This window comes from Nyctereutes procyonoides, unplaced genomic scaffold (genome assembly GCF_905146905.1).
Source record: "Nyctereutes procyonoides isolate TBG_1078 unplaced genomic scaffold, NYPRO_anot_genome, whole genome shotgun sequence".
Lineage (NCBI taxonomy): Eukaryota > Metazoa > Chordata > Mammalia > Carnivora > Canidae > Nyctereutes > Nyctereutes procyonoides.
The window spans coordinates 64,706,663-64,722,279 of NW_026575146.1; the positions used below are offsets into that span (position 1 = coordinate 64,706,663).

The 15,617-nt window shown below is 63.5% G+C and overlaps 1 protein-coding gene across 2 annotated transcripts in view; it reads right to left on the reverse strand.

The window, feature by feature from the left end:
• Positions 1 to 5,511: 5,511 nt before the first annotated feature.
• The window catches only part of PHF2 (PHD finger protein 2), a 63,016-nt gene continuing 52,910 nt past the window's right edge, over positions 5,512 to 15,617 (reverse strand). For both annotated transcript variants that reach the window (XM_055309607.1, XM_055309608.1), the window contains exons 15-22: positions 14,951 to 15,129; positions 14,805 to 14,875; positions 14,038 to 14,198; positions 10,299 to 10,573; positions 8,952 to 9,047; positions 8,457 to 8,566; positions 7,813 to 8,236; positions 5,512 to 7,406 (exon numbers count right to left, since the gene is read on the reverse strand). In XM_055309607.1, the coding sequence (XP_055165582.1) occupies positions 7,318 to 7,406; positions 7,813 to 8,236; positions 8,457 to 8,566; positions 8,952 to 9,047; positions 10,299 to 10,573; positions 14,038 to 14,198; positions 14,805 to 14,875; positions 14,951 to 15,129 (1,405 nt within the window). In that variant the 3' untranslated portion in view covers positions 5,512 to 7,317. The remainder of the gene's footprint in view (positions 7,407 to 7,812; positions 8,237 to 8,456; positions 8,567 to 8,951; positions 9,048 to 10,298; positions 10,574 to 14,037; positions 14,199 to 14,804; positions 14,876 to 14,950; positions 15,130 to 15,617) is intronic.

A 15,617-nucleotide genomic window follows, 5' to 3' on the forward strand; every position in this document is an offset into this window, starting at 1 on the left:
TGGGGGTGGGAGGTCTATTTCTCAGTTGTTTCCATTTATTTTAGCAAGCCATTTCTGAAAGCTTCCTGGATGAGCCATGTGGCCTTCTAATCCACCATAGTCTCCTGATAAACATAACTTTGTCCCCAGCTCAGGCCATATGGCCACCTACCTTCATCCAGGTACCTCTGCCTCCTCTCGGCCCTGACTGCCTGTTCCCCATTTCTGCTTCCAGAAACACCTTCCAACACAGACATCTGCCCCTGCTCAAATGCAATGGCCCCATTGACTGGAATCCCACAAGACTTTCCAGTGAGGCATGATCTGCCTCCCAGTAGCCTGTGCCATGATTTAGATAGGTCACTGAGTCACTTGTGTCATTTCTCCATCACATACTGGTCTGCAGGGGGACAGCGAAGGGGAACAGAGGTACTTGCTCACTTCTCTTGGGCCAGGCCCATGTCCTAAGCCCTAGAGCTCAGGGCCCTCAGAGCTACCGAGGAAAACAGGTTCCTGCTCTTTGAGACCAGCTGGGTTTGGGGTGGGAGCCAAGCATCCAGGAGGGCATGAGCTCCCCAGCAGTGCAAAGAACTGAGAGCACTAGTCTGGAATGGGCACAGGGACAAAGGGTAGGGCCTGGGACCTTGTGCTTTTCCATCCAGGGCCCCTGGGCCACCAGGACAAGCCAGCCCAACCCTTTACAGGAGTGGCTGGCATCTCTCCCTGACAGCCTGCCCCCTCCAGCCCTCCAGCCATGAATCACCTAGGCCTCACAGGAGGAAGCAGCGATAACCCCGGCCCCAGAAGGGCCCCCCCCATCTCTGTCTTAATCCACCCTGCAGGGCAGGGCTCCACAGCCCCCTCCACTCCCGCCCCTGTCTGCCTGCACACCCCTGCCCCGCCCCCCACACCACAAGCTCCTTGGCCTGGAGCCCCCTTCCTCACAACCTCCCCCCTTTCTTGCAACCTCCCCCCTTCCTATCTCCGCCTCCCCCCAGGTCCCTGGTCTCTCAGCCCACATGGCTCTCCCAAACTGCCTGCCCTGAGCCCCAGCACCCAGCAAAGGGTGAGGCTGGGGACTGTCTTCTGAGGGACATGGGCTGGGACCAACGCCCTGAGAGGATGGAGGCAGTTAGCAGGGAGCCACAGAGGGTGAGAGAGCTGGACAGCCCACCAGAGGACACGGTGAACGAGGCTAAATGTGGGGATCTAGAAGAGGGAAATGACAGGGCAGGGCCAGTGTAGGGGGCCCGAGGTGCTGAGGGGAGCTGGTGGGGGATCCCAGGGGCAGGCGGTCCCGGGGATGCTGGGGGGGGGCCCAGGAGTGTGTGTGGGGGTCCCAGGGAGGGCTCAGGGAGCCAGCAGGTGCTCTGATCTGAGCCTACCCAGTGCAGGGGTGCAGGAGGACAGGTGAGAAGCCTCCCTAGGACCCAAAGGGCAGAGGAGCAGAGGCTCTAGCAGCTGTGTGGATGTGGCCATGGGACACCCTGGAGGAGGGTCCATTCCACAGGGAGGAAGTTGAGACCCACAGAACCAGGAGCCTCCTTCCCCTCTTTCCTCCAAGCAGGCACATCCGCTGTTTGGGAAATGCGGTTTGCGGGGGGGGGGGGGGGGGATTGCGATCTTGAAATAACACTGGCTGGAGCTGGGGGGAGGCTGGGGGCCAGCGGGTGGACAATCAATTATGAGGATCCCGCCGTGAGCGGGCCGGGCGGGGGCCCAGCCAGGCCGGCTGTTTACATGCATGCTCGTCTGTTTGGGGCCTGCAAATCCGTGTCAGATGTTAATGGAACAGCGTCATTTTTCTGCCGAGGTGGCATCCCCGGGGATGTTTGGATGAGGCGGCCGTCGGGACTCAGCCTGGGAAAGGCGGGTGGCGGCTGAGGAGGGAGGTCATCTGTCAGGCTGCCCGACAGCCGCTGCCCCGCCCAGGCCCCCTGTCCACAGGCGGGGAGGCACCCCGCGCCCATGCTCTCCAGGAGGGAGGAGACTGCAAAATGCTCCCAGGGGGCCCAGGCCCCTCAGCCGCCTCCTGCGGTGACCCGACCCCCCTGCGGGCGTGGCCAAGGGGACAGCGGGTGGGCCAGGGGGACACACTCCCACACATCCCAGCTGGCGCCTCTCCTCTGTCCCTCCACTCACGGTCAGCAGACAGAACAAGAGGCCCAGAGACAGGAAGTGACTGCTGGAGATCACACAGCCGGCGGCCCCTGGGTGAAAGAGGGGGTGGAGGCCTTCCTGAGGTCCCACCACCAGGCGGCCAAGCAAGGGGTGCCCACCCCTCCTGACTTGTAGGGCCGGGAGGGGACACGACCTTGCTAGAACCCTGGCCCTGCTGAGCTCTCCACCCACCCTGTGCCTCACTATTCCTCGGGAAGCTCACTCCTGCCCCAGGGCCTTTGCACAGGCCTTTTAGCAACCCCAACACTTACATCAGGCTCTCTGCTCAAAGGCTGTCTCCTCCAAGAGGCCTCCAGCCCAGGGCCCAAGCCGCCCCTCCCGCACAGGCCGAGGCGGAGGCGCAGCGGTAAGGGATCAGCCGCAGGAAAGCTCGAGCACTCGGCCTTGCACATAGTAGGCACTCTGGAAATGCAGTCACACTGGCCACCTAGTGTTTGACAGAACGTTGTGCCACTGCAACCATGGGAATTACTGTGCAGGGGACTTGCTTTCCAGGACTGGGAACCAGCAGGTAGCAGCCTTTCTAAAACCCTGGATGGGGAGCCCCCTCGACAGTCCGTCTTCTCTACCCAAAGAGGGCAGAGAGCCCCCCAAACGATCTGCCTCAGTGTCCCTCTCTGCAAAGAGAGCCTCTTGCTCGGCTGTGCAGAGGTGGGGTGGGCAGGGCTGGGTGGAGGGCAGGTCTCTGTGTAGCCTGCAGAGCTAGAGACCCTCATGGGGGGGGGGCGGTGCGGCAAAACCAGGTGAGGGGACGGCACCTGCGCCCTTCACACAGCTCCCGGTGCCACAGTGTGACCTGGCCCTGCTGCCTGGAATTCAGCCCCCTGCTCCAGCCATCCCCACCTCAGGGCCTTTGCACGGCAGCCCCCTTCCATCTGCTCTTGTCTCCTGGGGACCAAGAACTGTCCTACCTGCACTTGAACCCCAGCTCCACCAGCTGTGAGGCTGCATGCCTCAGTTTCTCCCCAGTTAAGATACAGACAGTCCTAGGACCTTCGAGGACAGTGGAGAGCATGAAGCTGCCAGGACGTGGCTGGTGTAGGAACAGACCCCCCCCCCCCCAGGCGCTCACCAAGGTCAGGACGATCGGCGGGGTCATCACTCGCTCCTTCCAGAGTTGAGCCCCGGCGCCACACCCCCACCTCCACTGCCCCCACACCACTGGCTCCCGCTCCGATGCCTCCACGGTTGGTTCCCGGCCCTGCCCTGCCCCCTGGTGGTCACTCTTGGCATTTCCCCAAGGCGCCCAGTGGGACCCTTGCCTGCTGGTCCCCAGCCTGGAGGGGGCCCAGGGGCCCACAGTGCTGGGCACAGGGCGGGGTGGAGGCTCCCAGGGAGGGGGTGCAGCGAGGGGCTCCCGGGGGAGGTGAGCCCCAGGGGGTACGGGAGCCCTGGAGGGACGCCACCTGCCTCGGGGCCTTTGCTCACGTTGCTAAAGACGTTCCGGTCTCCCCGTGGGAAGCCCCCTTACCTGGGTGTGCGCGGCAGGGGCTGGCCAGGCGTTGTCCTCCTCCAGGCCGGGCAGTGGTCTCTCCTGAGCTCCGCGACCTCTTTGGGGAAGTGGGCTGGATGATGGCTCCAGAAGGTTCTGAGCACCGCCTGGCCCGGCACGTAGCAGCTGTGGGTGACCATGGAATCCCGCTGGACTTGGAAAGGCCGGGCTGGAGCGCGGCGTGGGCCCTGTGGTGGTGACGATGGCTCCAGCCACCCCTAGGGCCACCCTCCTCGGGCTCTGCAGGTCCACAGGATGCGGGGAGGTGGGGAGCTAGGGCCTGGGGTCAGGAGCCTGGGAGTGGGTGCTGGGCCTCCCCACCTGGAGGCGGTCAGCCTCAGCAGCTGACCTGCACCTGCTGTACCTGCTGTGGGAGCCTGGCACGGGGGCAGGGGCCTTGGGCCTGGAGCTCATGCTTGCGGGGCTCGTGCCCGCGGGGGCGTCTGGAAGTCCAGAGGCCGGCAGTGGAGGCGGTGGGAAGGAAGCGTGGTGACCTGGAGCTGGGACCTGGATATGAATGGACCACACAGCCTGCCCTGCCGGGAGGGGGAGACCCAAGAAGATCCGCAGCACCTGGCCCTTCCAGCCCTGCAGGGTGCACCCAGGGCCACAGCTCAGACACGCCCAGCCAGGGACCCTGTTGAGACACCTCGCACAGGCTGCGGGGCCCCGTGGGGGCACAGGGCATGGCCCAGGGATGCTGCGTCGGGGCCTAGGGCTCAGGGGATGCTGGGTAGCCTCTGGGAACCTCTTCCCCAGCCCTGGCCTCAGCCCCCAACCCCCAGACAAGCTCTGAAGGTCCAGTCCCGACAGCCACATGAAGGCGGGGGCACCAGGAGCACCCAGACGGCCCAGCCTCCAGGGTGCGGGCTCAGGGCAGGCCAGTCTGGGTTTGGTGGGCATCCAGAGAGGGGCCTGCAGAACAGGGCACCTGATGGCTGTGAGGTGACAGCGTGGTCACCGCCCCCCCCCCCCCCCCGGAGCCATGGAGCAGAATCTGTCTGGAGCTGGGCAGGGATAAGACAGCGGCAAGCAGGGAGAGTGCCCAGTCGGGGGGACGTGGGCTGTTGGGGGCTCTGGGACGGTGCCACCTCCAAGGGCAGCAATGCCTGAGATGCACAACAGAGGGGCCGCCCCATGTAGACACAGGGCACCACTGGGGGGCAGCACCCCAACCCTCCCTGAGCTCAGGGAGGTCCTGGAGGCGCTCAGCCGCGTGGGGCACAGACGGCCACGCTGGCTGCCCAGCAGGATGGAGGGACCTTGCTGTGCTTTGTCACAAATGGCACATGATGAACTGCCACCCACACACCGTCTGAATACACTGCCCACCCACAGACGCTCTCAGCGGGGCGGCCTGTGTCTGGAGGCTTGGTGCATGGACAGGCAGCTCTGCTAGCTGGAGCCCCATGCCCAGACCAAGCCCACTGGCCCCCGTGGACCAGCCTCAGTATGATAGGCCCGGCTGGCAGCAGGGATGCCCAGAGGGTCCCTCCCGGCTGCCCGAACCCTCCGTCCTCTCCGGCCCCACGTCCCAACTGCAGGGGCGTAGACAGATCCTGCACAGCCACGGAGCATCTCTGGGTGCCTGGCCTGCACTCACCGGCCTCCGCTAGGTACGCACCGTGGGCAGCAGGTGCTTCTGGAGGCTCCCGAGGCTGCCCGGGGCCGCAGTCACTGAGCCGGGGTCCCACAGGCTGCTGGCCCCCACGGGCTCTTCGGGCCATTCCTGCAGGCGGCGTGGGGCACGGCGGCTCTGGGGTGCAGGGCAGCACGTGGGCCCAGCCTTCGGTGCCCCCTCCCACCACCCCCACCACGGGAGCAGACGCTGGCGAGTGAGCAGAACAACACAGACATGGTTCTGTACAAAACCTGAAATATTTTTACTCTTTTAAAACTTTGATCTAAGCTGCCTTAGACCTCATGGACTCGATACAAGAGTAATATGAATTGGGAAATAAAACACTTTAATAGCCACGGTAAACTTTGTTAGAAATGTACATGTTGCCAAATAATAATAATAAACTTTAAAAAATAAAAGAGAGAGAGAGAGAATAGCTTGATGGCCGGGTTAGATTATATAAATGTTCAACGAGGACGGGAAAGGAGCCTCACAGACGCCGGGACGGCACGGTGGGCGCCGTGGGCGCCCTGCGAGCTCGTCCGCCAGCCTCGGGGCTGGCCTCACGGACACAGCGCCCGGGACAGGCGTATAAACAAAGCTCATAAGAAATGTACAAATATAAAAAGCTACAAACATTAATAAATTACAGCATCACAAAACACAGAAACACTTCACAAGGTGCTAAGTAAAATAACTGCATCCCCACCCCCTTCGCCAACGAGACGGAAAGAAAGAGCTGGTGTCCGAGTCAGAGACCCCTCGCCCGCCGCGTGGAACGGGTCTGGGGCGCGGTTTGCTGCTGCAAACACACAGAGAAAGCTCCGCAGACACCACTTGTTTTTCAGGCAATACCTTAGTTCCTAAAACAAAAAAGTAACACCAACAGGAACAATAAACAGAAAGAAGGAAGGCAAACCCAAGTGTTCGTCATACTCGGCAAAAAACTCGTATAAATGTTAATGACGGACTCTCTAGAAAGAAATTCCTAAAGATACTTTTACTCTTATAAAAAAGAAGTTATTTAAAAAGCTATTTACACGCTACATTCTATGAAAAATATGCTTCAGGAGATACATCTAAAATTAAAATACAGGATTGCCTGAGAAACAACTCCAGCCCCCTCCATGTCGACGGGCAGACGTTCAGTCCGGGGTCCACCTGGGGACTCGACACCAAACACACAGGTGACAAGACAGATGTGCCAGGCCCCGCGTCCTCGGGCTGCCCGCCACCATCCGCCCCGCCAGGCGGGGTGCCTCGGCTGAGAAGTGCTTCTAGGAGTGTAGCCGGGGGGGCAGCACGGGCCCCCCCCACACCGCTTGGCCCAGGCCCCCAGGCCCCACATCACAGCTGGGCCCGACCCTGCCTGGGGGGGAGGGGGGAACCCCGTGACGGAGCCCCCCCCCACCAACACACTGACCCTGCTCACGGCTCCGGTGTCCCAAGAAAGGCCCCAGCCGTTCAGGGCACGACACCCACCATCCGGCCCGCCACCCACCAGCCAGGAGCACAGAGGCCCCTCTCCCGGCCGGGCCGCACACTCTCTGGACTGTCTGAGAATCACTCAGGAAGAGCAAGGGGGCACAGAAGACCCCACTCTCTCCTCCTCCTCTCTAGTGTTCTTTCCTTTTTTAAGCCTCTGGAGCCTACCGGCCTGTGGCCAGCTCGGACTCTGGGCCTGGTGAGCACTGGCTCACTCCTCCTTCCTCGAAGGACTCATGTTCCCAACAGAGCTGCAGAAGCCCTGTGATCACACCCACACTCAGGGGGGCCCAGAGGCTCTCCTGGAACTGGAATGGTCCTCAAACAGGCAGGGCCGAGTTTCGGGAACTGGTCACTCTAAGCAACTTGAGAAAGGACGTCCGTCCGCGTCGGTACACTCTGCCGGCTGAAGCAACAGATGCTCATATGGGGGGAGTGGTGGCCGGGAGGGCCAGGCCCTCCCCAGGGTGAGGCAGCGCGGCCGCCCTCCTGGGGGCTGATGTCCTAGCGGGGCTCCGGGGGTCCTGAGCGGAGCAGAAGGATCCTGGCTTTCCAAACTTTAAAGGAGCAGTTTTCCATTCCGATGAATTTTCAAAATTTTCCCAAGCCTCTGCTTGGCGGTGGCCATGCCCTTCTTTGTACGTTTTCCTGCAGGCAGAGGAGACGGAAATGTGCCAGGTGAGCAGAGACCAGGGGAGGCCAGGGTCCCACCCTTGGGGCACAGTGACAAGGGTGGGGAGCACTGCTACAGGGGTGAGGCACAAGGTGGAGGCAGGTGGGGCTCAGGGGACGGTGGGGACCAAGGACCTCGCAGCAGTCCTGCCCCCAACGGATCCCCTCGGGCCCTCCCAGGAGCCTTCAGCCTGGCACTGACCACACCTCCTCCTGGCCAGGCCCTGAAGCCCAGGCCACCAGACCCGCCCGACCCACGTGTGACCACAGCTTCATGTCCAAAGGGCCGAGGGGTGGCTGTGGACACATGGCCAAGCTGCACAAGGAACCTGCCGTCCCCACGGTATAGCCACGGGCCGCCTGGGGGATGCAGGCATGGTACCTTTGGCAGCGGTGTTGTTGGGGGATGATGTGGAGGGCCGCCTCTGTGTGAGGAAGACCCCGGGGGCCATGGGCTGGGAGGCTCGGCCAGCCTGCACCCCTGCAAAGGCTCCGGCCGCCGTGTATTCGTGGTCCGCCAGGCTGCTGCTGTGTGCCTCAGGTGGGGGCTCAGGTGAGCTGCCCTCCTGGGAGGCCTGGCTACTGGCTGTGCTGGTGGAGGCCGGGGTGGTGGAGGCCGGGGTGGTGGAGGCCGAGGTGGTGGAGGCCGAGGTGGTGGAGGCCGAGGTGGTGGAAGCCGAGGTGGTGGAGGCAGACGTGGTGCTGGCAGACGTGGTGCTGGCAGACGTGGTGGAGGCGGAGGGGGAGGGCGTGTTGGGAGCCAGCTTCCTCTTGGTGTTCTTTTTCTTCCTGCTCTTCTGCTCCTCCTTTGGACACAGCACATGGGCGGCCTCAGACGCTGAGTGGCCCCTCAGGCCTCCTGAGCGAGGGGGTGAGTCCCCTGCCCCATCACCCCCCATTACCCAACCCTGAGTGGCCAGTTCCTGCCTCCCCAACACCCCCCCAGGGGTCAGCACTGCTCCAGTGACCCCAAGCCCGTGACAGCCCCTGGCCCCCCCTGGAAGCAGAGGCAGGCTCCCTCCTCACCTGCTGGGACAGCTTGGCTGCAGCAGCTGCCAGCCCAGTCTCGATGGAGGCCACCCTGGTGCCCTCGCGCACAGGCCTGTCCTGCCTTGGCACCGATGGCCCAACCCTTGCTGTGGGAGAGAAGGACACCTGCTCGAGCGGTGTCCCCCCCATCACCTGCATGCCCTCCCGGGCCCCATGACCCGGCCCCCATCTGTCCAAGATCACAACGTGAGCCCCGATGTGAAGGGCCCATGCCAGCAAGACAGGAGCAAGCAGGTGGGGTCATGCAGATGGTGACAAGCCCCCCACCCCCATGGCTGCCATGACCCCGCCAGGTGCACTCGTGGCCTTCCCAGGGCTGCTCTCTCAGACCCCATGGGGACCCCCACCCGCCTAGCCCACTCACAGGAGGAGTGCAGCCCCACTGAGGCCCCCGCAGGCCCCCACCCGCACCCCCAGCCACAGCCTTGAAGCCAGAGGGATGCGCAGGGGGCGCCCAGTTCCACACACTACCTGTGGGGCTGTAGGGAGCGTCGTCAGAGCCTTTCCTCCTCTTGGACCGGGACTTGAAGACAGGACTGTCCTCATCCGACTCCAGAGAGGGATAAACTACGGGGTGGGGGGAGGACCTGAGCCAGTGATGCCGCGGGGGACAAAGCTTCTGTGGGCAGGTCTGGTGAGCTGCTGTCCCCCCCCAGAACGGCTGCCCATGCACGGCATAGGCAGCCCCCAAACCATCGGGCCTGGCCACAGGGCCTCCTAGCAGGTCCCCTGCTCTGTGGCTGCAGAGAGGGAAACACCCAGCATCCCTGGAGCCCACCCAGCGGGTCCCCGGGAAGCAAGCCCCACCTGATAGCCCTGGTGACCCCAGGTGCCCCCACTACAGGGGTGTCTTGCCACCTCCAGGGCCTGCCCTGCCCCCCAAGGGAGCTCACTGCCAACAGTCTATCAGACTGGGGTGGGTCCCCAGCTACCCACCCAGCTAGCCCCCTACCGGCCCCAGCCACCCCCCCCCAGTGGCAACCCCAGCCAACTCCCAGCCAGGACCCTGGGAGTCCAGCAGAAGGTCCAGGGCCAGCCTCCACTCGGAGAGGGCTCTTCTGGGGGCAGAAGCGTGAGCTCCAAGGCAGCCCCTGCACCACCAGAGCCAGCACCCCTGGGCCCTAACCACCCCTGGGGGCAGGCCATGGTGTGCAGGCAGGTCCTCGTTCCTGAGACCCTCCCCAAGACCGGCAGCAGCCCCCACCAAACTGCCAGGAGCCCCAAGGGCAGGGTCTGAAAGGCTGTGGTCAGTGGTGAGGGGTCAGCCCTGGGCCCCCCCCCACTCTGCCCACCTCCGAGGTGGCCGCTCTGGGCCTCAGTGTCATTATCCACACCGAGACCGACCAAGTGGATGGGGTCTCAAGCAGTGTGCAAGCATATGGCCGCGGGGTGGCTAGGCCAAGGCAGGGCATCTGCCCTCCACCCAGGACGCCGCCTCCTAGGTCCGTGCCTGGGACACCCCACAACTGGCCTCACAAAGCCCCCGCACCTGCGTCCACAGCGCAGCATCCACAGAGGTGATAGGTGGAGGCCACCAGGCGACTGGGATGGGAGCAGCCGGGAGAGGTGGGGGGTGAGCCCAGCACAGGCTCGGGGCTGTGGGCACACGCCCTGGAGAGCCCATGAGGACAGCATGTACCACACATGGTGCACATGCACGGGGGCTCTGGGGTGGGGCCAGGGGCATTCCTCCTGGGTGGCGATAGTGGTGCCCCTTCCCTGGGGACACCTTCCGAAGGCTGCCTCCCGTGTCCTGGAGGAGGCCCGGCCCCACATGGCCAGCACCGCAGACAGGCCCCGCCCGCCCCTGAGGCTCACCATAATCCGAGTCCTTGAAGCAGGCGTCCAGGTGGTCCTGCTCCTCCTCATAGTCGTCCAGGTCCATGCTGCTCTTGGCCGCCCTCTTCAGCAGCCTTTTGCCCGCGCTCTTGCTGCCACCCCCGTTCTTCCGGGCCCCGTGGGCTGCCAGTGAGCTGCCCTTGGCCTGGCCAGCACCCCATGTGGTCTGCAGGCAGGAGTCAGAGGCCTGCAGGTTGGCCATGGACAGCATTCCCTGAATGGCTTCCTGTGTGCTGGGGGAGGCCGGGGGCTGGCTGGGGGCACAGAGAGACAGGCACTCAGCTCAGTGCCCAGCGCCCACCGCCCCTGCTCCCTCCCACTCAGCGGCGAGGACACACGGGCTGGAACACAGTGGTTGCTCATGACTCCTGCTTAGGAGAGGGGCCCTCAGGGTGCCTGGGTGGCTCAGCAGTTGAGTGTCTGCCTTCAGCCCAGGATGTGATCCTGGAGACCCAGGATCGAGTCCCACAGCGGGCTCCCCACAGGGAGCCTGCTTCTCCCTCTGCCTGTGTCTGCCTTTCTCTGGGTCTCTCAGGTATAAATAAATAAAATCTTTAAAAAAAAAAAAAAAAAAGGAACAGCCAGGTGTCTGCCCTCACACCCTGCAGGGACAGAGAAGGCATGGAGCAGGGACACAGGGAGGGGCAGACAGGGAGTGCCCATGCGTCTGATCGCAGCTGCCCCTTCCATCTTGTTCTCTACCCGATGGCCACATGTCAGCTCAGCCCCAGGTCCTCAGCCACCCCCATGGGTGCTGTGCTTTCCCAAGGCTGCCTCCCACTGCCCTGACCCTGCACCCGCAGTCCCTAAAGCTCCAGCTCCCCTCCCTCCAGGACCTGCTCTGGCTCCTGAGACACCCTGTGAGGCTATGCCTGGCACTATGCTTTCTGCTGGGCTCTGGGGGGGCACAGGGCCTCTCCCTGCATCACCAGGGTCCTGGACATGGCTGGATGGGGAGAGCTCACAAAGCACAGGTCTGGGCTCCTCCAGAAGCTTCATCCTCCTCATCCCTGTGGACCCTGTCATGGGGGGCAGGACAGCCCACCCTGGGCTGCAGGGTCCTACTGAACTGACCCTCCCTCCAGCCCCTGGGCCCCAGCAGCCAGGCACAGGCTCCCACCCCGTGCCTGGCTGCTGGGGCCCCACAGCCCTCCTCTCTTCACAGACCAGAAAACCCAGGGAGCAGGGTCCTCTCCTGATATCGGAAGTCCAGGCCCCCTCCTGCCTGCCCAGGTGCCTCAGGGGCAGGGCTCACTGAGGGGTCCTGCAACCCCAAAGCAGCAGCCAAAGTGTCAGTCCAAGCAAGCCCTGTCAGAGGTTCAGCAAAATCCTGCATCAGTGGCTCTCACGCCCTCCCCTACACCCTTCCCCCCTCCCCTCCCCCCAAAGTGTTTTGGAGCACATGTAGTAGAACCCTTAACCTGAAAAGGGACCATGAGTCCCCACGTGGAAATGAGAGCTTCCCAGGCCTCAGGCTGGAGGTTGGGGGTGGAGCTGGCCCCCAGGGAGCACGCAGGGCCCAGGGAGGCCAGCGTGGACAGAACCGTCCTGCTGGTCACTGCTGGCTCCAGGCCCGGGCACCACCCCAGCTCCCGCCCTGACACAGGACCACAGCGCTCTGGTTTCTGCTGGGGCCGGACTGCAGACCCAAGGCCAAAACAATGAAAAGGTCCAGTCCAGGCAGCAACCCCCACCCCCCACAGAGGCGGGAACTCCCTGCCACGGATGCAGCCTCCCCAGCCCCACTGCGAGGATCTGTCCTGGAGCACAAGGGGGCTGTGCAGCATGGTCACTGGGGGTCTCTGAACAGGACAGACCTCTGCCCACAGGGGAACAGCAGTGGGCTCCCCACCCCCCATGACTCCAGGCTCTGGGGTGTCCACACGGCCCCTCAGCCAGAGCGGGGAGGGCTGGGGCCAGGGCACACACTGCACAGGATCCCCCCACCACCATGGGGTCCCTGCCCAGTTTGGTTGCTCCAAGGGGCAGGCCTGAGAGCCCAGGGCCGCAGGCAGCAGGGGCCACATGTCTGTCCACACAGGGCCAGTGAATCAAGGAGCACAGTCTACCTAGCTCACATGGAAAATAATCTCTTAATCCTCCAATTATCATTCCAGCATTCCCCTTCCCCTGTGGTGCGCACTGCCAACCATCCACAGCAAATTAACATATTTCCCTCCATTTTTTTCAGCTTTTTTTTCCCAGCAGCGAAAACTTAAAACAGAGCAAATGGACCATCAAAAACTGACCTGCTCTCCAATCGGGAGATTGGGGAGAGGAACCGCCTGCAGCGGGGAGAGGGGGTGGGCCTGGCAGGCACGCATGTGCACGTGCGGGTGGTGTGAGGGCACATGTGTCTGCAGGTAGTGAGCGTGGCATTGCACACGGGCGGCCCTCCTCCCGGGCCCGGGTCCCCGTGTCCCCCATGCAGAGACCCTGCTCTCCAGCATCTTGACCTTCAGGGGGCAACTGAGGTTCCCAGTGTAATGGTGCCCCCAGGGGCCAGCACCAGCAGCAGCGCCCTGCCCTCAGTGAACCAGGGTCACAGTCAGGCTTGTCCCAGCAAAGGGGCCTCAGGCCCCATCCCACCACGGCAGAGGCCACAGGGCATCTGTGGGTGAGGGGCCCTTGGGGCACCTCTACAGAAGTCCCTCCTGGAGGGTAGGAGATGCAGGCCTCTGGCCATCTGAAGGGAACATGGAGTTCCAGAGTCCTGAATGGAGACTCAGCCATTCGACTCCACCTCCTTGGCTTTGGGTGTCTACACCCGCCGGGAGCAGCCTCCCTGCGGGTTCACGCGGCCCTGGGACCTGGGTTCTGGAAACATGGCCTCACCTCAGAGGCAGATGTAGGGGAGCCCCGTGCAGGCTGCACAGGCTGCCCTTCCCCGGCAGGTCTCCCTGCCTGGACATCGGTGCCCAGCACATGCAGACCCCTGGGACCCCACACCCGGGTCCATCAACAGGCAGGTGGGGCTCTGGTCCCCCAAGGCGGCAGGGAGCCCACGGCGGGTAAGCTGTCTGTGCTACTTGTGGAAATCCCATGTGGGGAAAAAATGAACACAACGCTTATTAACCCAGTTTAAGCAGATGGAGAGAGAATTCAACTGGGACCATGTCCAGAAAAATGAGCCCGGGCCCTTCATCCAACGAAGCCTGGAGGGGTTAGCTGGTTCATCTCCCATCAGAGGCCAGGCCACCCTGGGGCCTTCACGGCCGCAGCCACATGAAGGCATGTTGGGGTGCACACGGGGCTTCAGGACAGTCTGGTGTGGCCCCCGTGCCCCACGGGGTGTGGCCCTGGGAACCCTCCTCGGGCCACAGCTCTTCCATCCCCAAGCTCTGAGGCCATGGTCTCCATCCCTGCGGGGTGAGGTCTCTGCAGCCCCAGGGCCCAAAGATACCACATGCCCTTGACCAGGAGGCTGGGTTTGCGCCACGGAAAATTTCCTACATGACCTTCAGAGCATCTGGGTAGCGTCCAGATGGAGCCAGCCAGACGTCATGGCTGGAGCTGGGTGTCCAGGACTGTGGTGGGTGGGGTGCGGCCCCCTACTCACCTCTCTGGCCACTAGGCAGCCCCTCTGTGGGGCACGGGTCCTGCTCTGGCTGCCCTGCCTCTGCGGTGAGGGCACAAATGGCCCCACGTTGGCGTGGCCTGGGCTCCTCCCCAGGGGTACCCGCTCCCCACGGCCTCTCTGCAGGCACCCCGGACCTACCTGTTGGGGTTGTACTCAAGGGCTCCCACCTCCTCGCTGGCCTGCAGGAGGTCCAGGATGCCTGCCGCCGAGCCTGCACCCTCCTTCTTCACTTTGGCGTTGCGGGCAGGCTTGGTGTCCGTGTCAATGTGCAGTGAGCCCTCATCAGAGGAGTCGTCGCTCTATTGTGGGGACAGGGCCACAGGTCAGAGGCTTTAGGGGACCTGCTATTTCCCCCTGCACGGAAAGATGTTTCTCCAAGTTTTTAAAGAGCCAGCCCTTGTAATGGGCACCGCAGGGCCAGCTGGCCAGACACACCGTACAGGAGGTTGCCGGAGCTTTCCACTGGGACTGCAGGCCTGCCCGTGGGATGGGGCTGTCCTCATGCCCTGTTTCCCCAGAGGACCCGGTTCACAGGGCCTCCCACATGAACCCCAATCCTGACCAGAGATACAAGGAGCTGGGGGGCTGGGCAGGGAAGAAGTGGAAGCTCAGACCCACAGTCCCTGGCAGGTGGCTCTGCAGGGACCTGGCCTCCTGGGAGCTGCTGGGCCTGGCACCATCTGTCATGGTCATGGCGGGGCAGCCACCCGCAGAGACCCACAGACCCCTGCTTTCAGCCCTCCTCCACAGGGCCACAGCCTGAACCCTGGCCACCCTCCCCACGAAAACCCCCGAGGAGAGGCAGAAGAGGACAACCCTTTTGCAGCTCCCACACCAGGCCATCAGCAGGGTCCCGCATGCGCAGACCAGCCCAAGGCGGGCATGGACACACGGCTCGGCCTCACCTTGTAGAGTGCGGACTCCAGCTTTGGCTTCATGACGGGCACGGGCAGTGGCTCCTTCCCATCCAGTAAGACTGAAACACAGCAGACGGGCGTCTGGCAGAGGCCACAGAGGACGGCCCACTCCCCACCCTCACGCCCTCACTCACAAGACAAGTCTCTCTTGGGGGCTGTCCTCTTCCTCCGGATGGGAAACTCGTCAATCTTGAGCTCCCCGTCGTCCGACACGTACTCGTACTCGTCCCGCACGGGCTGCGGCTTGTCCTCCTTGAAGCTCTGCATGGCCCCAAACACGCCCGGGCTGGGCTGCGGCTTCAGGGCCTTGGGGCTGAGGCAGCACGAGCAGTGTCAGCATCCCCACGGCCCCTGCTAGGCCTCGATAATGTGCTCCCCAAGCCCCCAGAGTCCTGCACCAGCCTGGCTCATGCCAATGTCCTGCATCCCCTGCACAGCTCTCGGGAGCATAAATTCAGACAATATTCTAAAGACCGTCCTTCAGCTGGGCCTTCCCTCAGGGCAAGGAGGGCTCTGGGCGTGCCCAGCAGTGGGGACAGTGGGGGCAGTGGGAACATCGGGGACAGTGGGCAGGGCAGGCCCGCGTCAGCTCCCAGCAGGGTGGCTCCGAGCGCCAGGCAGCCCTGCTACACATGGGGCACACATGGGGTGACATGGCTCACGTGCGCACCGCTGCTGCCTCCTCCGTGACCAAGGCCCCCGGCCCACCCCGCCAGGCCCTGAGTGGCCCTGTCTCCCCACCACCTGCAGCGAGGGCCTTGAAGGCCAGGGCAGGACACTGGCCCCAGCCACCCTGCTCCC